This window comes from Sceloporus occidentalis, unplaced genomic scaffold (genome assembly GCF_023333645.1).
Source record: "Sceloporus occidentalis isolate IW3139 unplaced genomic scaffold, rSceOcc1.0.p SCAF_10, whole genome shotgun sequence".
NCBI classification, from domain to species: Eukaryota; Metazoa; Chordata; class Lepidosauria; order Squamata; family Phrynosomatidae; genus Sceloporus; species Sceloporus occidentalis.
Window position 1 is genome coordinate 9,008,899 of NW_028316990.1, and position 20,752 is coordinate 9,029,650.

General features: G+C 45.9%; 1 protein-coding gene across 2 annotated transcripts in view; it reads right to left on the minus strand.

Moving 5' to 3' along the window:
• Nucleotides 1-19,022, minus strand: part of LOC149305817 (copine-7-like) — a 46,189-nt gene extending 27,167 nt beyond the window's left edge. The window contains exons 1-2 of one of the 2 annotated variants that reach the window (XM_089477041.1): nucleotides 18,957-19,022; nucleotides 12,542-13,508 (exon numbers count right to left, since the gene is read on the minus strand). In XM_089477041.1, coding sequence (XP_089333167.1) covers nucleotides 12,542-12,715 — 174 coding nt within the window. In that variant the 5' untranslated portion in view covers nucleotides 12,716-13,508; nucleotides 18,957-19,022. Of the gene's footprint in view, nucleotides 1-12,541; nucleotides 13,509-14,365; nucleotides 14,493-18,956 lie in introns of those variants that run through there. The other variant, XM_089477042.1, reaches the window with a different exon arrangement.
• Nucleotides 19,023-20,752: the final 1,730 nt, after the last annotated feature.

Sequence of the window (20,752 nt, forward strand, 5' to 3'; positions counted from 1 at the left end):
CTGATTCCAAATTCTGTTGCTTTTGCAACAAAAGTTGGAGCAGGACATTGATGTGTCCTGGGACCAAGAGTCCTCTGATCCACCTACATCAGACCAAACCTCAAAGTGGATCTTCCACCGAGATGCAAACTACCAGCTGCAGTTGCACGGGTTCAAGTTTCTCTCCCATTGGCAGGGAAGTGGTCCCACTGGGACTACCACTTTCCTTTCCATAGCCACAGTGGTGCCTGCCTTGCTTTTCCTCCTCCTGATGCCATTATTTGCCTTTCCATGAGCCCAGCTGGAGGGACGCACTCCCCATCAACACATACACACACATGCCAACCCAACCAATTCCCCTGGAGCGCCTTTATCTCAAGGAATGTCACCAAACATCTCTCCCCTCTGCAGCTTAATGAGCAGGGATTTATTAATTAGATGCAATAACTGTCAGCTCTAATCTCCTCCTCGAAATAGGCTCTTCAGCAGCTCAGCCGGGAGCCACCCTCCAAAAGCCTCCTCCGCTTGGGTTTTGTGGGACAACTTCCCATATTCAAAAAGGATGTGGACAAACTGGACAGTGCTGTATAAATAATAATAATAATAATAATAATAATAATAATAATAATAAAAAATGGTGAAAGGTCTGGAAACCACCAAGTCCTATGAGAAGACACTTAGGGATCTGGGTATGGTCAGCTTGCAAAAAAAAGAAGGGGAGACATGATTTTGTAGTTGGAAGAGACCCCAGGGCCATCCAGTCCAACCCATTCTGCCATGCAGGATGCCATGCATGCTCTCCAAAGGAGCAATGTCTTCCATTGTTAAACAGCTCTTACTGCAGGAAGTTCTTCCTAATGTTTCGGTGGAATCTCTTTTCCTGGAGCTTGCATCCATTGCTCTGTTTTTTAGTCTCTGGAGCAGCAGAAAACAAGGTAGCTCCCTCCTCAATAGGAGATCCCTTCAAGTATTTAAACAGAGCTATCATATCACCTCTTAACTGTCTGTTTTCCAGGCTAAACATCCCCAGCTCCCTAAGTCTCTCCTCATAAGGCATGGTTTCCAGACCCTTCACCATTTTGGTGACACACTCCAATTTCTCAACATCCTTATTGAATTGTGGTGCCCAGAACTGTCCAGAGGAGGAGGACCAAAATGGCGAAAGGTCTGGAAACCATCAAGTCCTGTGAGAAGATGCTTAGGGATCTGGGTATGTTCAGCTTACAAAAAAGAAGGGGAGACATGATTCTGTTGTTGCTAAACACTTTTGAGTCGACCCTGACTCATGGCGACCCTATAGATGAGACACCTCCAAGATTTGCTCTCCTCTAGGGCTTTGCTCAGGTCCTATAAATTCATACCTGTGACCGCCTTGCCACAGTCCACCCATCTAGTGTCAGGTCTTCCTCTCTTTCTACATCCTTCCCCCTTTGCTAGCATTATTGTCTTTTCCAATGATTCATGCCTCCGACAGCCTCAGTTTGGTCATCTTGGCTTATCTTGGAGATATGATACCTATGCTTACATAGGTGAAGGCCAGAACTGTAATGTTCTCAATGTCAGGGCAAAGCATCCCTTGGGGAGATGGGGCAAAGCGATTTTCCATGGCAATTTAACAGAGGCCAAGACAACTGGTCTCTCTCGAAAATACAAGAGCCCCATTTCACTATTGATTTCTGCCACACCATTTGAGCACAAGAAGTGAGTCTGTGCTGTTTTTAGCCATCATTTAAGAGGCTTGTCCCAGAAGGAAGATGTGCTCTTTGCAAAGGATGACCTGGACCTGTCCCTTCTGCAGGTTCCCTTGGGCAGCATAACCTCACAGACACCCATTGCTCAGCTGGGCAAAGCGATTCACTTAAACCAGTTCTCTTTTTCCTTCCAGCAAGGGCAGCCTAGCATCCCTGGAAAATGTACAAACAAGACACAAAAGAGATCACCAGCAACACGGACTAGTCTTCTGCTCAAACAAGTGGCATGGATTTGGATGGTAAATGGTAACCTTTTGCAATGCTCCATGCATTGGGCTACCTCTGTACCAAGTCTGAAAAACTTCAGTTGGTTAATAATAAATAATAAAAATAAAAACAATAAATAATAATAATAATAATTGGGCGGTATATAAATAAAACCTATTATTATTATTATTATTATTATTATTAAGTAATAAAAATAAAAATTTGATTTAGATTTCCTCGCCTCTCCCTACGGATCAAAGCGGGGAATAAAAACAAACAGATACAATCAATAAAATACAGTAATAATACATTATGTCAGCAATACTGATATCACTTTAAAATAACTTATTGTTATACAACAGTTTTATACCAGTAAGATTACGCAGAGTCCAAGATGGCAGTCACAGACTGGTTACTGGTGCGTCCAAAAATGACCATATCCCACCAGTATTGAAATCACTCCATTGCGGCCAATTAGTTTCCAGGCAAAGTACAAAGTGTTGGTTATTAGCATGGTTTGGGTCTAGGTTACCTATGGGATTGCCTTCTCCTGTCTAATGTGCCCCATACATTCAGGTCCTCTGGGGAAGCATCTACTTCAGTCTGCCAAAACTAGGATGTCATATTTTATTCAACCATCTTCAGATTGTGGAATAATCTGCTGGAAAAGATTTACCATCTTGAGATACTGTCCAAGTTTAAACCAGTAGTAAAGACCAGTCTCTTCCAGCAGGCCTTTCCAGATTATTTTTAAATTATGTTTTTAAAGTTTTTATTGATGGGTTTTAATATGTATTGTTTTTTATATGCTCTTTCAACTGATGTTATGTGTCATGTTATTTGATGTTGTTCCCCACCTCAATCCATAAGGAGAGGCCGGTAAGAAATAAAGATGATGAAGATGATGATGATCATAGAATCATAGAACCGTTGAGTTGGAAGAGACCACAAGGGCCATCCAGTCCAACCCTCTGCCATGCAGGAAATCTCAATCAAAGCATGATGATGTATGATGATGATAATGGCGACCATTATTATTATTATTATTATTATTATTATTATTATTATTATATTGCATATCAGTAAATTCCCTTATGGTAGTGGCTGGACACCTTTCCCTGGTGCAGAACAGTCATGTTCAATTCAAGGTTATGGAAGTGCATTCCTGCACGTGGCTTTGTTGTGCAAGGGTATGCATGCATATTGCACATGGCTTGTGCATGTGCATGCTTTCGCATTATGCACTGCGCATACATATGCACAGGCCCGTGACACTGCTCTATCAGTCACACTAGTGTCACCATTCATTAATGAGGCGGCACTGAGCAACTGCCACGTAACTCCGCAAGCATAGTTACACTCCGTTTTCTTGATGCACAATCTTGGCTGTGTGTTTGCCTTCTGGATTATGCTTTGGAATAAAGTCTGATATAATCTCCTGATGGAAAGGAACACTTTCTGCTTGGATTCAGACCCCCACTCTCACCCCCACCCCAAAAATAGATGCATCCCATGCTCTCTGAAGGCAATGTATTTGCCTAAGGCCCCCTTGAATTCCAGGAATTGTAGTCCAAGGTTTACATTTCCAAATTTTTGTTCCTCTCTGCATTTTCTATGGTGACTCCAGAATTAGGGCCTATGTTTTAAAGAGTTTTAACTTTAAATTTTGATAATGTAATGTTTTTAATCGTTTGAATTGCTTAATTGTATTTTGCATGTTTTATAGTGTTTTAACTTGGATTGTTTTAGATTTTTAAGCCGCCTTGGGTCTCTGTACTGGGAGGAAGGCGGGATATAAATACACATAAACATAATAATAATAATAATAATAATAATAATAATAATAATAGGTCCCTATCCAGGGTAAGGGCAATTGGGTTTTGGATGCTAATTATGGCTCATTTGGCCCATGCATCCTTGCGTACTTCAAGAGAGGCAACCGATTCTAAGGGCCTGGCTCTTTTGCTTTTGCCCCAAAACCTGCTCCACCGACGGAGCCTTTGTTCTGGGCCACTTCAGTTCTGCTTTGGCTTCATAACAACATGGTCAGCAATTAGAGAGGCAGCTTTCTGGAGCTGAGCTTGCGGGATCAAAGCAAAGGGACATGGAGAGATTCTGCCGCCAATTAAATTTATCGGGGAACAACCAAGTGGGTGGGCTTCGCTTTTGCTCAGAGGCTGACAAAGCGCTGTATTTGGGACCAGGAGGGGATTTTTAGAGGGCTGGCACGACACAGCGGTCTGAATGCTGGACAACAACTATGGGGACCGGGGTTCGAATCCTCATTTGGCCTCAGAAACCCATTGGTGGCCTTGAGCAAGTCATACATTTTATTGTATTTTATTGTATGGTTATGGTGGGTGGGTTGGTGGGATTATGGGGTGTTGTATTTTAATGCGTTTTAATATCATTGTAAGCCACCTCGATTCTCATTATTCAGAGGAAGGCAAACTCCTGAACAAACCTTGCCAGGAAAACGCCGTGATAAGAGTCGCCATAAGTCTGAAACAACTTGAAGGCACACAACAAGAACAACAACAACAACAACAACAACAACAACAACAACAACAACAGAGGATTTCTCCCCTTCATTAGAACTCTTACCTTTTGGGGCAGCCCTATAACTTTTGGCTCAGCTCAGTTTCAATCTATGTGCCCCATACATTCCAGTCCTATAAATATCTGTCTATGAATGTCTGCTTTTGACATCATCCCCTTAAGTCTGCACCAGCCCAGCCTGACAAAGCGATCAAGGCAACTCACAAGCTCACCGCCTTTGTGACATTTTGGAAATACTAACAAAGGCATGGCATAATCCAGGCTCATGGAGCATGCAAGCACTTTGGGGGGTTGCTTTTTAATTTTTCTGTTTCGGCACGTGCTCTTCGTCTCTGTTCGCAGTCGCGCGTTGGATGGAAACGAACAGGCTGTTCTGATGGTTTTGGGCCAGAGGCCAAGTGGTCTTGTGTCTTATTATGATTTTAAACCCATTTAAAAGAGCCCAAATTGTCCATGCAAGAACAGAGCACTTTAGGCAAAAACTCTGCTAAACCTAAGGTGCTAAACAGTTCAGATATCAGTTTTTGGGAGCTACTTTGTGCAGCAACTTTGCCAACATGAAGCAATGCTTGAACCAAAACTTACAAAAGGTGGGTAGTAACAAAGACTTAAAATTCAGAGTTACAGGCTGTTTTGTGTAAAATTAAAAAGGAATAACCTGGAGAAATTATGCCGTCAGGCTTTGCATATATTGGCCTAAATCCTACAATTAGTCCCAATTAGAATAAGACCCTCTGAATCAATTAGAGGTATATAAGCAACGGCTTCCCAGTCCCTAAAAATTCATGGGGTCTGCCCTTGGACTAACAAGGGAAATTTGGCCCTTCATTGTGTACAGACACACTTTGCTTTTCCCAGAGTCCCCCCCCCCCCCGGGATATGGCTGGGGGATTCTGGGATTTGGAACTTGCAAAACCAAAGACGTTGCTGAGCTCTGGCTGGATAAAGCTTGATCCTGTGTACGAAAATGGGAGGCAGAGTTGTGTGTGTGTGTGTGTATCCAGAAAGCTCTAGCGACCCTAATTCATCATGCAAATTGCAAGGGGAGAAGGCATTACGGGGGATAATGCTATCGCCCTGCAACACGCCAAGGCTCAGCCTGCTTGTCCCCACGGCCGCATGCGGGCTCCCTTTGTCCCCGGGCCAATTCATGCGCTGCCTTTACTCATCCTCCTGCTATCTCTGCTTCCCACCAGCGATCATCACAGTCCCACCAGGACAATTCACCTACATATCCTTCTCTCGCCTGGCCTCCCTTCCCTCCTCCCCAATCCTTGGATACTGTTGGATTTCTTGCATTAAACCACTTCATCAGGAGCGCTTGCTGAGAAGAAAGGCCTCCATTTTCAAACTGACATTTCATAGGTGTAACCCAGGACCAAGCAACCTCAGAGTGTGGTCAAGATGGCAAAAATACAAAGAACGCCCAAATTAGAAGACGATGCTGCTGTTTGCTTTTGGCTGAACTTCCTGGGAAGGGCAAGACTCTGCCTCCTTCTTTCTGCCAGGTTAGTTGAGTGCAAACTATTTTTGTGCTTTGACATTAGTTTGCAGCAGTTGGAATAAGCTGAGGACCAAAGGGGAAGAGGAAAGAGAAATGGGACATTTCAAAAGTGGGAAGGGAGAGCATTAACTGGGACTGTTCTCAACAAAATTGTGACATTTGGAGGATATGCATTTTGCAACCAAGCCCTGGAAAAGTGAAGGTGAAGGTGAAGCAGCTCAGGCTTTACAGACACAAGGTTCTGGCTTCAAATTCTGACATCTTTAGGTACGGGATGGAAAAGACCTTGGTTTGAAATGCTACCGGCTTTGCTCCTTGCAAATGCATGCACAGACACATTTCCTACAATTTAGTTTAGCCCAGAACTGACAGGCAGAAAACTTTCCCCAACACAAACTTTTAGGTATTGACCAAAGTGAATGGTTTTCCGTTCATCAAGTTGAATGGAAAGGGAGCTTTGAAGACATTAAAACAAAACAAAAATATTGGGGGGTTCTGGGAATTGTAGTTCAAAATAGGAACATATCCCAAGCTCTGGGTATGAAAACAATGACTCAGTGTTAGGTTTTGCTCAAAGGGAACCCTAAAGTTTCTTTCCTCTTCTTCCTATGGTATCTGACCATTGGATCAATGAGAAGAGGAACTGAAAACAAATACTGAAGAACTCTTTCCCAAGAAGTGGAAAGCAAGCGTGACTTTGAAACCAGAAGGAAGCCTTCATCCATGCTTGGGAATGCAACATGGGTTCAGCTACAACCCTGGTGTGCTGGGAATCCCCAATTTTATCCCCACCGTTGAGCAAATCTTTGCAAATGGTGCTGTTGTGGTGTGCCTTCAAGGAATTTCTGACTTATGGCAAGCCTAAGATGAAGCTTTCATGGGTTTTTCCCAAGCCAAGAGTGTGTCGCTTGGCTAAGATCGTCCAGTGGGTTTTTGCATGGCTGAGTGGGCATTTGAACCCTGCTCTCCAGAGCCGTGGTCCAACGGCGTCTTCAAATGGTGTGGCACATGGCATCTGTTCCTTTGCCATGGGAGCCTGGACAGATAGGGGCACAACCTGGGCATGTTGGGCCATAGGAACCTGCTGGCTTTTGACTCCAATGTCTCAGTCCAAAAGCACACACCTTGCCGCCCCACATCCTCCACAATGGGGAAGCCAAAAAGCAAAAAAGCCCTTGATGGAGAAAAGGCCCAGGGCAGGTTCAAAGGGCCCATTGTTCGCCTCTTTCCCAGCCCACCTGCCTGGGCTTTATGACTGTCCTCCTCGCTGCCATCCATACCTGGCTCAGAGGAGGAGGAAAATCTTCAGTGCCAACATCTAACAAGCAACTGAAGCTACAGGCAATTAACCCTGAAGCGTTTGCAAAAGAGCCATGTGTAGAAAGGAAAGCGAGAAGAAACTCAGACGGAGGAAAAAAGAATGAGAGAGAGACAGAAAGAGATAAAGAGAGAGGGTAGCAATGAAGATGTGCCACTGTCTCCCACTCTCAGCTCCCTTTGGTGGCAGAAAAGAGACTGAATGAGAAGGAATTCCAGGCAGCCAAGAGAAGGAAGGAAGGAAAAAGAAAGAAGGGAGGGAGAAAGGGAGAGGGGAAAGGGAGGGAAGGAAGGAAGGATATATAAGATTAACAGGAAGGTAAGAGGAAGGGTAAGGGAGGGAAGAAAGGAGGAAGTCAAAATAGAAAGAAGGAAGGAAGGAAGGAAGGAAGGAAGGAAGGAAGCGCCATAAAGACAAAGCGAAATCCTTTGTAGACTTGAGGACCTGGGAGGTGGCCATTTGGTCTCTCTCTAAAGAAGAAGCCATCCTGGCAGTCAAGAGCAACAGCAGGGCTTTCCAGACCAAACCAAACACAGGACAAGATCACACAGGATCCCTTTGATCCCAAGATCTTTCTCTAGAGAGGTTTTTTAAAAAGGATTCAGATCATTTTCTGCACAAATCAACATGATGGCCATGACCTTCTACAGTCTTATATAGCCAGGGTCCAAACTATCTGAAAAATGGTGTCCTTCTCTCTGTCCAAGGTGACCAGTGGGTTTCATGGCCAAGCTGCGAATCGAACCCTGGTCTCCAAAGTCATAGTCCAACACCCAAACCACTATTTCCCTGCTCTTCCAAAAGGCTGAATTGCCTTTTGAGAGGCACAGTTACTTGCTCCAAGCTAAAAATATGTGGTCCCATCCCTTTCGCCTTTGGGAAAAAATGATGCAAAAGGTGCACTGAGCTCATCAGTGCTTTGGAAAGTATACTTTAAATACAAATGCTTCCCTTCTCAGCCCTTTCACTTCAGTGCAACTCTTTCCTAAGATGGTGCCTGTCAGAAACACAGCTTGGCAAAATGACTTTTGTGATTACAACTTCCAGATCCTGCTGTTGGCTTGGTTGGAGGCTGGAGGTTAGGCAAGTTGCAGGTTAAAAAGAAAAAAAAAGGTAACTTTTCCAATGTCTGCTAAACATGTTGCACCTCCTTTAAAAACAACGCCAGCACACTTGCCTCAAAGATACGGTTTAACACCCCCCCCCCAAAAAAAAAAACCCAAAGGCAAGCGTATGCGGTTTTCAATTGCTAGGCTAATTGATTAATTAACTAAAGCATATGATTAATTGGCAGAGATTTCTTTAATTGGGTGACAGCTACTCAGCAATTTGACTTCGGGGGGGGGGGGGGGAAGGATGGGAGAAGAAGGAGTCCCCAATGAGCCTCCAAGCTCAGCCAAATCTACCCAAAAACCTTTATTCCAAAAAACCACGGTCCTGGTGGGGATGCTGGTTGTCGACCGCTGACACAAAGGGACACAAGACAGGTGAAAGATGCAATAATAATAATAATAATAATATGTCGAGAGACCTTGTAACACCTTTGAGACTAAAGAAAGAAAGACACTGGCAGCTGAAGCTTTCCTAGACTTCAGTCTACTTCCTTAGATGCCTCAATAAGGTGTGTTAACCATTGGCAACCAGGTTATTATAAGTGGCCCTGATGTAGGTATGTTTTTACACAAGCACCCAAGCAAAAAGGAAAAAAAAGGTGGCCTCTACTCCTCAAAATAAAAACCTCAGGGTCCCTGCTTGCTTTGGATTTCCAAACTCTCGTAAGGCTTTATATTTCCAGAACCACAGACCCAAATTCGCTACTTTCCTCCCATTTTCAGCAAGCCTAAAAGGGTGATTCCTGGGAGAAACCTAAGACCGTCACAACACATTCGGGAATTGGCACAACCAGCGTGGCATAGTGGTTTGAGCACTGGACGATGACTCTGGAGACCAGGGTTCGAATCCTGGCTTAGCTATAAAACCCACTGTGTCACCTTGGGCAAGTCACACTCTCTCAGCCGCAGGGGAAGGCAATGGCAAACCTCCTCTGAACGAATCTTGCCAAGAAAACCAAGAGAAGCATAATGGAAACCCAAGGAAATAAATATGATGGACACTTTGGTTTGAATGTGGGACTGTAACTCTGGAGACCAGGGTTCGATTCCCAGCTCAGCCATGAAACCTACCTTGGCCAAGTCACACTTTCTCAGCCTCAGGGGAAGGCCATGGCAAACCTCCTCTGAACAAATTGTGGCAAGAAAATCCCAGGATAGGTTCGCCTTAGGGTTGCCATAAGTTGGAAAGGACCAGGGGAGGCTGGAATGGGGCAATGAATCAACTCAGGGATTCACCCCCAATTTTAAAGGCATTGTCTCTGATGCTGGACACTAGCCCCCCAAATAGTTCAACCCTTCAGATTGCACCTTTATAGAATTCATACTAAAACCAGGAGTAGATTCATAATGCTGCTGGCCTTTCAAACACCAGCCTCCGTCGTTCCTCTCCGTTGCTACTCAATAGGCAACACACAAGCAATAAAAAAAATTAAAATAAAATACAAGGCCAAGTTTCCCCACTTCCTTCCCCTCCATTACCATTGCTTTTAGAAACATCTTCCCTGGTGAAACAACAACAAAAAAATAAGATTTCCAAAGCATGCAATCCATCCTTTTGTGCCTCTTCCGCTGGCCTAATAAAGGTATTGCCACAATATGGGATTGAATAAATGACGCTCCATTCACTCGATCATTTATTGACTCATGCGTGCCTCTCCCTCTTCTACAATGCTCAAAGAGATCCATTTGAACAGTTAAGAAAACCACACATGTTCCAAAGCTCTCCCTTTTTTGGCTGGCTTTGCCTCGCTCCCCACAAGTCAGCCCCAAAAGGGAAGAAGATGAGCTTCCTAGAGAAATGAGTAAAAGGAAGAGTGGCCACAGAGAGCATCTCCTGCATCACCAAAAGGTGTGTGTGATGAGCCAAGTGGCACAGAGATGCAAAAGCCAAGAGCGTATCCTTCATCCAGGAGCAGACCCAGGCCTTTTGCTGCCTGAGGCACAGGAGCAAATGACAGCCAAAAAGTCAAGGGCAGGATATGACCCAAAGTCTAGTACCCAAAGGGTGGAATATGACCCAAACTCTAGGACCCAAAGGGCGGGATATGACCCAAAAAGGGTGGGATATGACCCAAAGTCTAGAACCCAAAGGATGGAACATTACCCAAAGTCTGGGACCCGAAGGGCAGACTATTACCCAAAGTCTAATACCCAAAGGGTGGACTGTTACCCAAAGTCTAGGACCCAAAGGGTGGAATATTACCCAAAGTCTAGGACCCAAAGGGCAGACTATTACCCAAAGTCTAGTACCCAAAAGGTGGGATATGACCCAAAGTCTAGAACCCAAAGGGTGGAACATTATCCAAAATCTAGTACTCAAAGGGCAGACTATTACCCAAAGTCTAGTACCCAAAGGGTGGACTATGACCCAAAATCTAGGACCCAAAGGGCAGACTATTACCCAAAGCCTAGTACCCAAAGGGTGGAACATTACCCAAAGTCTAGTACCAAAAGGGTGGACTATTACCCAAAGCCTAGTACCCAAAGGACAGAATATTACCCAAAGCCTAGTACCCAAAGGGTGGAATATTACCCAAAATGTTAGCCAAAGTGGTGTAGTGGCTTGAGCATTGGACTTTGACTCTGGAGTTCAGGGTTTGATTCCCAGTTCAGCCATCAAACCCACTGGGATAGCAATGGCAAGCCTCCTCTGAACTGATCTTGCAAAGAAAGCCCCATGATAGTTTCCCCTTGTGTGTGTATGTGTGTGTTGGATGCCTTCAAGTCATTTCCGACTTATGGCAACCCTAAGGCGAACCTATCACAGGGTCTTCTTGGCAAGTTTCTTCAGGGAAGGGTTGCCATGGCCATCCTCTGAGGCTGAGAGAGTGTGACTTGCCCAATGTCACCCAGTGGGTTTCCATGGTTGAGCAAGGACTTGAACCCTGCTCTCCAAAGATGTCGTCCAATACGCAAACCAATACACTACTCTGGGGTGGCCATACGTCAACTGGAAGGCATTCAACAACAACTACTGAGACCTTACTCTGGCTCTGAAGGTAGGAAATTTTCTCACACCCTTCTCTTCCCTCCCTGGCAGTAAAAATGCAACGGCAACCACATAATTACCTCACAGTTTGCTGGCTTTTCTTGACACTCACAATCTGTTCCCTAAGGGAACTGCCTCCTCACTCGCTCTGCCTAATGGTTAGAGCTGGGCCGCCTCCGTCAGCCGTCATCGCTATGCTAAAACAGATAGTGGTTCCATGTCAGTGGGGTAGCAAATCTGCTCCTGGTTTTAGCTTGAACTTTAAACCAGCCAGCCAAGGTAAACTGAACCCTATCTTCTGAACCCTTGAAAATCTAAAATCCAGAGCAGGTTCGCCACCTTGAACTGACATGGAATCACTGGTCACTGCCATACTTAAAAGAGAATAAAATTTTGCAAATGTCAGGATCAACACCTTGAAAGAAGCCCAGAGGGAGGGAGGGAGGGAGGGACTCAGCTTGGTTTTAAGCAACATCCTTCCTCCTGCCTTTGTCTCCAATGATGACCATCATTAAAACTGAACTGGTCACTTCATCTCCAAACCCACAATGTTTTGCATTTCAATGGACATTGTCACACACAGCCTGGAGTCTCCACTCCACCCCATGCATCTGAAAACATGGGCTCATATCTAATAAAAGCTCATGCTACCAAGTTTTACCAGTTTCCAAATGCATCTGAGGACGCAGACTTAAGTCTAGGAAAGCTCATGCTGCCAATGTCTTTCTTTCAGTTACTCTCAAATGGGCTACAAGATCTTTTTACGTACTGATTTTAAATACTAACACGGCTATATCTCTAAAGTCTCTAAGGTGCTACAAGACCGCTTTGTGCACTGATTGTCCAGACTAACATGGCTAGGTCTTTGGATTCTGCTTGAAGGGATGTCACACTGAGGATGGAGCAAGCTTGTTATCTGCTGCTCCAGGAGTAACAACATGGGAGACCCAGCACCAGGTGGTCCTGGTAGACCATTTCCCCTCCTCAAGACCATTTCTTGCACCTGCTGACCACAACGGCAGGGCAGTGGGTGGCGCCTGGGCAATGTATCCTCCAATCTTCCTCCCCAGCCCCCACTGTCGAAAGTGATGCCCACTTTCCTGCCCGGCGCCTTTTACCTACCTCCACCCATTGCCCTTGGGACTGCATGAGGAGCACCACGCAAGGGTCCGACTTGTTGAGGGTGTCACGGTCGAGGAGGTGCTTGCAGCTGACCCGGAGCTCCACCTTCGAGACGCAGGTGGCTGAGACCACCCCGAGGTTGGCCTGGGAGCCTGGGTCCAAGAGGTCATTCATCCTCACCGGCGAAGAAGGTCCAAACTCAAAGGCCCGAGCAGGTGGCAGAGGCAGGGAAGCACTCACTGGTGATAGACGCAGGGACCGGCGGGCATTGGCTGGCAACAAAGGCAGGTGCAGGGGACCGTTTGGTGGACTTGGAGAGTCTGGTTAGGCTTCAGCCAGCTCTTGGTCACAATTCTCCATTTAAGTGCCCCTTGTGCCAGCCTTGTTGGAAGTGCCGCCACTTGTTTTGTGAGTTGCCAAGGGAAGCGAATTAAGAGGAGGTTTTCTTATTTTTTTCCTGCTTGCAAATTAAAAAGAGGCGGCAGTCTGTGGATGTTCCCCTCCTCCTGGATGCCAGATCCTGCACTGTCTCCCTTGGCATTTGGCACAGACTGAACCTGGGTGCAGAAGTCTCCTGGCTCTCGCTGGAGGAACCGGAGAGGAAAGGCAGAGAGGGGGCTCTCCGTCTCCTGGCTTCTCCCAATCTCTTTGGCAATTCAGGAGGAAACTGCTTTTTTTTGGAGGGGGAGCATTGTCAGGGAAGAGAGCTGAGTCTTTTTTGGAAATGAAATCTCACAACCGTCTCCTAGATTCCTGGATTCTGGGTAGGAAGAGCTGATTTCAGATTTCAGACGGTGCCATGTCTACCTCGGGAAGCCTTGGTTCTCCGCTTCTCTGCTAAGATGGAAGGAGAAAGGCCAACGCACAGCCACAAGGCATCAACTGGCCTCTTGGAGCAAGGGGCATGGAGTAGGACTGAGAGGGCTATCTTGCCATGGAGAGGTAGCTAGGTCACTCAGGTGGCGTCCTGTGGGTCAGAAAAAGGAACAAAGGTGAGCGGACAGCTTTGCATCTTCACTGTTCAGGAAATGGCAAAAATATCCTACAAGGTTAAGATGAGGAGGGGTTGCCCAATCTAGAACCATGGATTGTGCCTACTGGGCTCACCTAATGCCATGGAAGATCCACAGCTAATTCACTCCCAAGATATGGCTACCTGTCTTCTACTTAGAAACAAGGAATAGACTCCACCAGCCTCCAAGGTCAAAGACGGTCTTCCCAATGGTCAGGAGGAGCCTCCGTTCTTGTCATTTGAGTCCATTGGTGGTGGTCCCAGTCTCTGAAGCAGCAGAAAACATGCTTGCTCCATCCTCTACGTCACGTCTCTTCAGATATTTAAAGATGACTATTACAGACATAAATACCCTAAAGGCACCAGATCCATCTAGGAAGCTAAAGAGGGTCAGACCTAGTTAGTGCTTGGATGGGAGACCACCAAAGAATACCAGAGTCAATATAGCAGCTATATAGGGGCAAAGCCATCTCTGAGTCTTCCTTGCCTAGGAAACCCCAGAAACCCCAGAAATTCAAGGGGTCACCATACATTGAAAAGCAACCTGAAGGCAAATACACTCAGAGAGAGATCATGGCACCTCTCATTCTAAGAGAAGTCCATTTAAAGGATAAGTAAGCATTCATATAAATGTGATATACAATCATAGGAACATATTAGAAGAGACCCCAGTGGTCATTTAGTCTTAACCCTTTGCCATGCAACAATCCACAGCTAAAGCACTCCTGAAAGAAGCCCATCAAACCTCTGTTTAGACCCCCCCAAAGAACAAGAGCCCACCACAGTCTATGCCACAACTGAACAGCTCTTACCACCAAGACGTTCTTCCTAATATTTACTGGAATCTCTTTTCGTGTAGTTTGAACCCATGGCTTCTTATCCTAGTCCCTGGAGCAGCAGAAAACAAGCTTGCTCTATCTTCTACATGGCAAAATCCACAGAAAACCCTGCAGACTGTGATGGGAAGGTCAGTTTTTGGGGGCTACACCCCTTTCCAGACCTTAGCAGGTGGGCATTTGGAGAGTTGTAGTCCAAAAAGGGAACTTTTCTAAGCTCCGATTTTATGTCTAAGAGCCAAGGCTGCGTCAAAGATGGTGCAGTCATTGCATGGGAGTGTGTTGGGAATGTTGTGAGTCGCTGCAGCACAAGTGCTCTCCTGCAACCCTTTCAAAAAGTGCAATGGGACATCACACGGGGCTCTGGCTCTTTGGCTAAGAACGTCAAAACAGCAGGATCTTGAACTCTGTACCTATGTTGGTGGCTGTGATGGGCCAGTTTTGGCTCATCCAACTGGCTTAGTTGGCAACAGCCACTAATGGGAAACCAGTTAAACATAACAAAAGTGAGCTTTTCTAGAGCTTGGAAATGTTGGTTTCGCTGCTATGAGGTTAACTGTGAAATTTTAAAAAAACTAAAGCTTGCTAGAAATGAAGGGTGAGGAGTCGAAGTGAGAAGAAACGCTGAAATAATGCCGTTGGTGTTTGACCATTAAAGCAATGAATTAAAAACCCATCTCTGATTTAAAAAAAAATAGGAAGGGGGATTAATTTTAATATTTCCAACAAGTGTTCACTCCATGCATCTGAGGAAGGAGAGCAAGTCTTTATAAGCTTATGCCACTGCAACTTCTTTCGCTCAAAGGTGCTACAAATCCCTTTGCAGACTGGTTTTCCAGACTAACATGGCTATGTCTCTGAATCCTGTTTCCAGGCTTTGTTCTTCACACAACGAACAACTGGCCCACAGAACTCACTGCCACTTGAGGGACATAAGGTTAAGGTGGGCTTCAAAGGGCAATTCCCAAACAAACTCTTGGAGGAAAAAGAGGACTTTATCAGGGGTGACTGGCCCTGAAAAGGAAATAGTTCCTTCCCAGAGGAAGGAAGAAAGGAAGAAGAGGGGAAAAGGAGAAGAGGAAGGAAGGAAGGAAGGAAGGAAGGAAGGAAGGAAAGAAAGAAAGAAAGAAAGAAAGAAAGAAAGAAAGAAGGGAGGGAGGTAAAACAAGGACAGGGAAAGGGAGGGAGGGAGGGGAAGGTAGAAAGGGAGTGGAGGAGGAAAGGAGGGAGGGAGGGTAAAAGAGAAAAAGAAGGGAAGAGAAGGACAGAGGAAGGAAGAGAGGAAGGAGCAAAGGCAGAAAGGGAAGGAAAGGGAGGGAAGGAAAAAGAAGAAAAATAAGCAAGAGGAAAGAAAAAAGGGGAGGGAGGGAGGGAAAAGGAGCAAAGGGAAGGAGAAAGAAAAAAGGGAGGAAGGAAGAAAGGAGAAAAAAGCAAGAGGGAAAAGAGGGACAGAGGCAGGAAGGAAGGAAAGAAGGAAGGAAACAGGGAAGGAAGGAAACAGGGAAGGAAGATAGTTTCAAGTACTTCATCACAAAATTAAGGGGAACAAAGATGGTGGGGAATGGCCTCATGACCCCCCAAAAATTCACTTCGAAGGAGGGTTAAATCCCAAGAAAGGCTCCTGCTGAATCCACATGAACTTAAGGCTCTTGGTTCCTTTGGTTTCTGTTACACAGAACCATTCAGAACTTACTTGGACAGAACTGGCAATTTAGGGGCTACCAGTAGTTTTGAATCCTTGAATGGCAACTGTTGGGGAGCAAGAGAGGTCCCCCATTTGGGGTGGCAGTGCCCATGTGGGCGAAGGCGGGCATCTTCCTCCCCAAGCCATTAATTGGCCACAGCTGCTGCCTGGGTTTGATTGACAGGAGCACTTTGGGTTTCAGCATCTCACTCTCTGATACGCAAGAGACACATCTGGCAGGACACAAAGATACACGCTTGTACACAACATCCAGACCCATTGGTACAGCCCCCCCTCCCCATGTAGCACCTGTGCAAAGCCCCTAGAACATGCATGCACAGCGGGGTCAATCTCCCCACATTTCCTTGGTTATTCTGCTTGTTAGCGGTGCATCTGAGATGGTAAGAAAGAGAGGAAAAAAGAATACATTTATGAGATTATGGGTATTAAAAGCAAAGCAACTTGCAAAGTCAAATAGGCATCAAACGGGCCATGGATTGCGCTGTTCATCACCAAAGATGTGGGAAACAATTTGTAGGGAATGATGTGATATAAATGGGTTTATACCCAATGCACAACATACACAACCATATGCTTACAGTTGCACATCTCTTTTCCAAATACCTTCCCCCATTCTCTCTCTCTCTCTCTCTCTCTCTCTCTCTCTCGCACACAGGTCCATCCAAAATGATGAGCCAACAGCTGTATGTAAGCACATGGTTGTGTGTGTTGTGCACCTTCAAGTTGTTTCTGACTTATGGTGACCCTATGGGGTTTTCTTGGCAAGATTTGTCCAGAGGAGGTTTGCCATTACCTTCCCCTGAGGCTGAGAGACTGTGACTTGCCTTAGGTCAGCCATCGGGTTTATATCACACCATTCCCCACAAATTGTTTCCCACATCTTTGGTGATGAACAGCACAATCCACGGCTTGTTCGATGCTTATTTTCTTGTGCTCAATACAAGGATCGTGGCTCATGCTTTCTAGTGCACTGCCATTTGTTCACACACGGGTTGGACCTTCCTTGGTGCCACTTTTTAAGTAGAACTCGCACCTAAAGCATCTTCTAGATGAGGGTTTACTCACTCACTGGCAAACACCCAGAGAAAGAAAAACAGTCACCTGTGGCTTGATGTTTGCATGAGTCTAATCTGACGGTGCAAATGCACGGAGATGGTCGCTTGCACCACTAGCGCATACCTGACGTTTGTGTGTTATTGGTGGTCCTCTGGCATCCAAAAGCATGGGCCCCTGTAGTCCTTGGTACCTGGACTTTTAAACCCCCTTGGCATCTTAGCTAGTGTGTGTTTGTGTGTCTGGTTTCAAGTTGCCTGTGAATTTCACAGGTTTTCTTTGGGAAGGAATCCCACTCAGAGGTGGTTTGGCCAGTGTGGCTCAGAAATAGAGCCTCCAGTGCCTGGGATTCATTGGCGGCCTCCCATCCAAGTGCTAGCTAAGGTTGACCCTGCTTAACATCCAAGATCAGACAGGATCTGATTCCTTAAGGCTATCTACTACTACTACTACTACTACTACTACAATTACTACTATTTATTTATTTCTGACCCACTTCTTCCCATGGATCGAGACGGGGAACAACAAACAGATAAACAAAATCAGTTAAAAGACATCTCTTAAAATGTACTGTATATTGATTTAAAGACACAGATAAGATACAGACATGTTTAAAAGAACCACATTTAAAATGCAATCTAACTGTGAATGTCTGTGTCTGTGCCTTCCAGTCTCCTATCAGTTTAAGGCAACTTCTTTCGTTTCTTAGGGTTTTCTTAGGCAAGGAACCTGCAGCGATGCTTTTGCCAACTCTTTCCTTTGAAATGTCACCTCCGGCACCTAGGGATCCCTTGGCGGTCTCCCCTCCAAGTCCTAACCAGAGCTAACCCTGCTTACCTTCCACACCAAGCCATGCACTTGTATGCATTCGCATGTGCCTTCAAGCTGCCTGTCAACTTATGGCGACCCTCTACATTTCTGAGGGTTTTCTTTTCCTGAGGCAAGGTACCCTCAGAGATGATTTTGCCAGCACCTTCCTTTGCAATATTGCCTCACAGTACCTCTCTCTCTCTTGCTCTCCTCCAAGTCCTAACCAGGGCAGACCCTGCTTAGCAGCCAAGATCAAACCAGGTCTGTGAGGATGCGCCTTCAAGCTGCCTATCAACTTATGGAGACCCCATGGATTTCTTTGTCACTTGGGCAAGGGACCTTGAGTTTTTCTGGACAAAGGGCCCTCAGAGGTGCTTTTGCAACTTCCTCTGCCATATCCCCTCTCTCTATCCCTTGGCGGTCTCCCCTCCAAGTCCTAACCAGGGCTAACCCTGCTTAGCTCCCAAGATCAAGCCAGTGAGCATGTGCCTGTCAACCTATGGGGAGCTCATGGATTTCTTACATTTTTCTCTTGGGCAAGGGACCCTCAGAGGTGCTTTTGCCAGCACCTTCCTCTGCAATCTCCCCTCTCAATGTGGCAGCCTCCCCTCCAAGTCCTAACCAGGGTGGACCCTGCTTAGCTTGCAAACCCAGACCAGATTCTGATACCTCTAAGATAGTCATTAGACCACAAGCCCTAGGGACCCAAAGAAGACTTTCCTAAGAGTCCAGCCCCATTCATTCTTAAAGTGGGGTGCAAGAGGGGCTTGCTCTGCCTGCTCTGCCTGATTGCCCTTTTCCCTCCCAGGGTCCAGGGAGCCCATTCCCACGTGCAAAGGGTCCCTGGAGCCCTGACACGTGTCTCCTGGGGCAGATCCTGAGCCCCTTCCTTAGGCTCAAGAGACCCTTTAGCATCCTTCTATAGAGACCCTTGCAGCCCATTCCTTGGAGATGGAGGGCAGCAGGAGGGCGCCCCCCAGCGGTTGATCCGGGTCTTACCTGCTCTGCAGGTCCTTCTCTTTCTGCTGCTGCTGCTGCCTCCGCTCTGCAAAGACTGGAGAGAAAGGCAAGAGGAGCAGCAGCCTCCCAACAGATGGAGATGGAGGAGGAGGAGGAGGAGGAGGAGGAAGGCTTAACTGCTTCGGTGCCAGGCTGCTCCAGGGGCAACTGGGGGAGAGGGAAGGGAGGGTGCCTTGCAAAAGCCCTCCTGGAGACCCCCAGGGCTTCCCCCACCTTTGCTTTCACACCTGCAAGCCCTTGGCAAACAGAAACAGGTGGCCCTCAAAGAGAGAGAGAGAGAGAGCCCTGGGAGGCTGAGGAATCAGCAGAGAGAGAGGTCATGCAGACCCTTTGAGGCTCACTGGAAGAAAGAAGTTGGCAGCAGCAGCAGCTGCTTTCCTAGACTTCAGGCTACTTCTTCAGGTGCATTTAGATGCAATAATAATAATATGTAGAGGGATCCTGCAGCTCCTTTGAGACCCGTTGAAAGAAAGAAATCCGCAGCAGGAGGTTTCCTAGATTTAAGTCTACTTCCTCATGCATTTAGATGCAATAATAATAATAATAGTAATAATAATAATAATGAGATATCTTGTAGCACCTTTGAGACTAACTGAAAGAAAGTTGGCAGATGAGCTTTCCTAGACTTAATTAATGATAATAATAATAATATGCAGATAGATCTTGTAGCACCTTTGAGACTAACTGAAAGAAAGAAGTTGGCAACAGGAGCTTCTCTAAACTCTACTTCCTCAGATGCATTTAAGTGCAATAATAACAATAATAATATGTAGACAGATCTTGCAGCCCCTTTGTGACTCACTGGAAGAAAGAAGTTAGCAGCAATTTCTAGGTGAGCCCAGCAAGTCACACTCTCTCAGCTTCAGGGGAAGGCAATGGCAAACATCCTCTGAACCAATCTTGCCAAGAAAACCCCAGGATAGGTTCACCTTCGGGTCGCACTCGGAAATGACTTTAAGGCACACAACAACAACAACACAAACTAGCGCACTGTGGCAACCTGCTGCATCGAAATGGGCATGCCAATCCTGCATTCACTTTCAGAAACACACAAACACATGCATTCTGGCATGTACCACCATCGGGAAGGGCACAAACTCCTGATTTGTTGGATCTGCGAAAGGACAGAATTAGCCAATATTTCCAAGGTATTTGCAATGCAAATGTGCCGGATGAGCATGTTTAATGTAGGGCACGGTGGGAGCTAATCCCCTCCTCGCTGGCAGAAATAGGACAGCGGTGTCTTCTTCTTCTTCATCGCATTTGGCCCATAAAGGGTGGCATGGCTTTTGCAGAGAGGGGCATTTCCACCATGGAGTTCATTGCTCTCTTTACACAAAACTGGAAGTGTGGGGCAAAAGAGAAAAGCGGCATATAAATAAAGTAAACAATATATATATAATAAATAGGTTACTTAATGGAGCAGGTAAAAGATGGGAACAAGGCCAAGAGAGGAAGTGTGTGCTCTTCCATTGGCTTCGCATTTTCCAAAAGGCTTTGGATAAATGCACCGGAAAAGGGACTCAGGATGATGCGCTTTTGTCAGAAAACAAGAGAGGGTTTTGAGATCCCACATAAGAGAAAGGGAGCATAACTTTATACTCACTGATCAGCATCCCATTAATGACATACGCAAGGCATAAATTATACTATGGGTTCCAGAATGAATTTTTTGGACAATGTGCCATGGCCATAGTCAGCTGGTGGTTGCGTAAGTGGAGTTGCGCATGCGGTACTGTGACACATGCAGTAATACACCATGACTTTGTGCACTG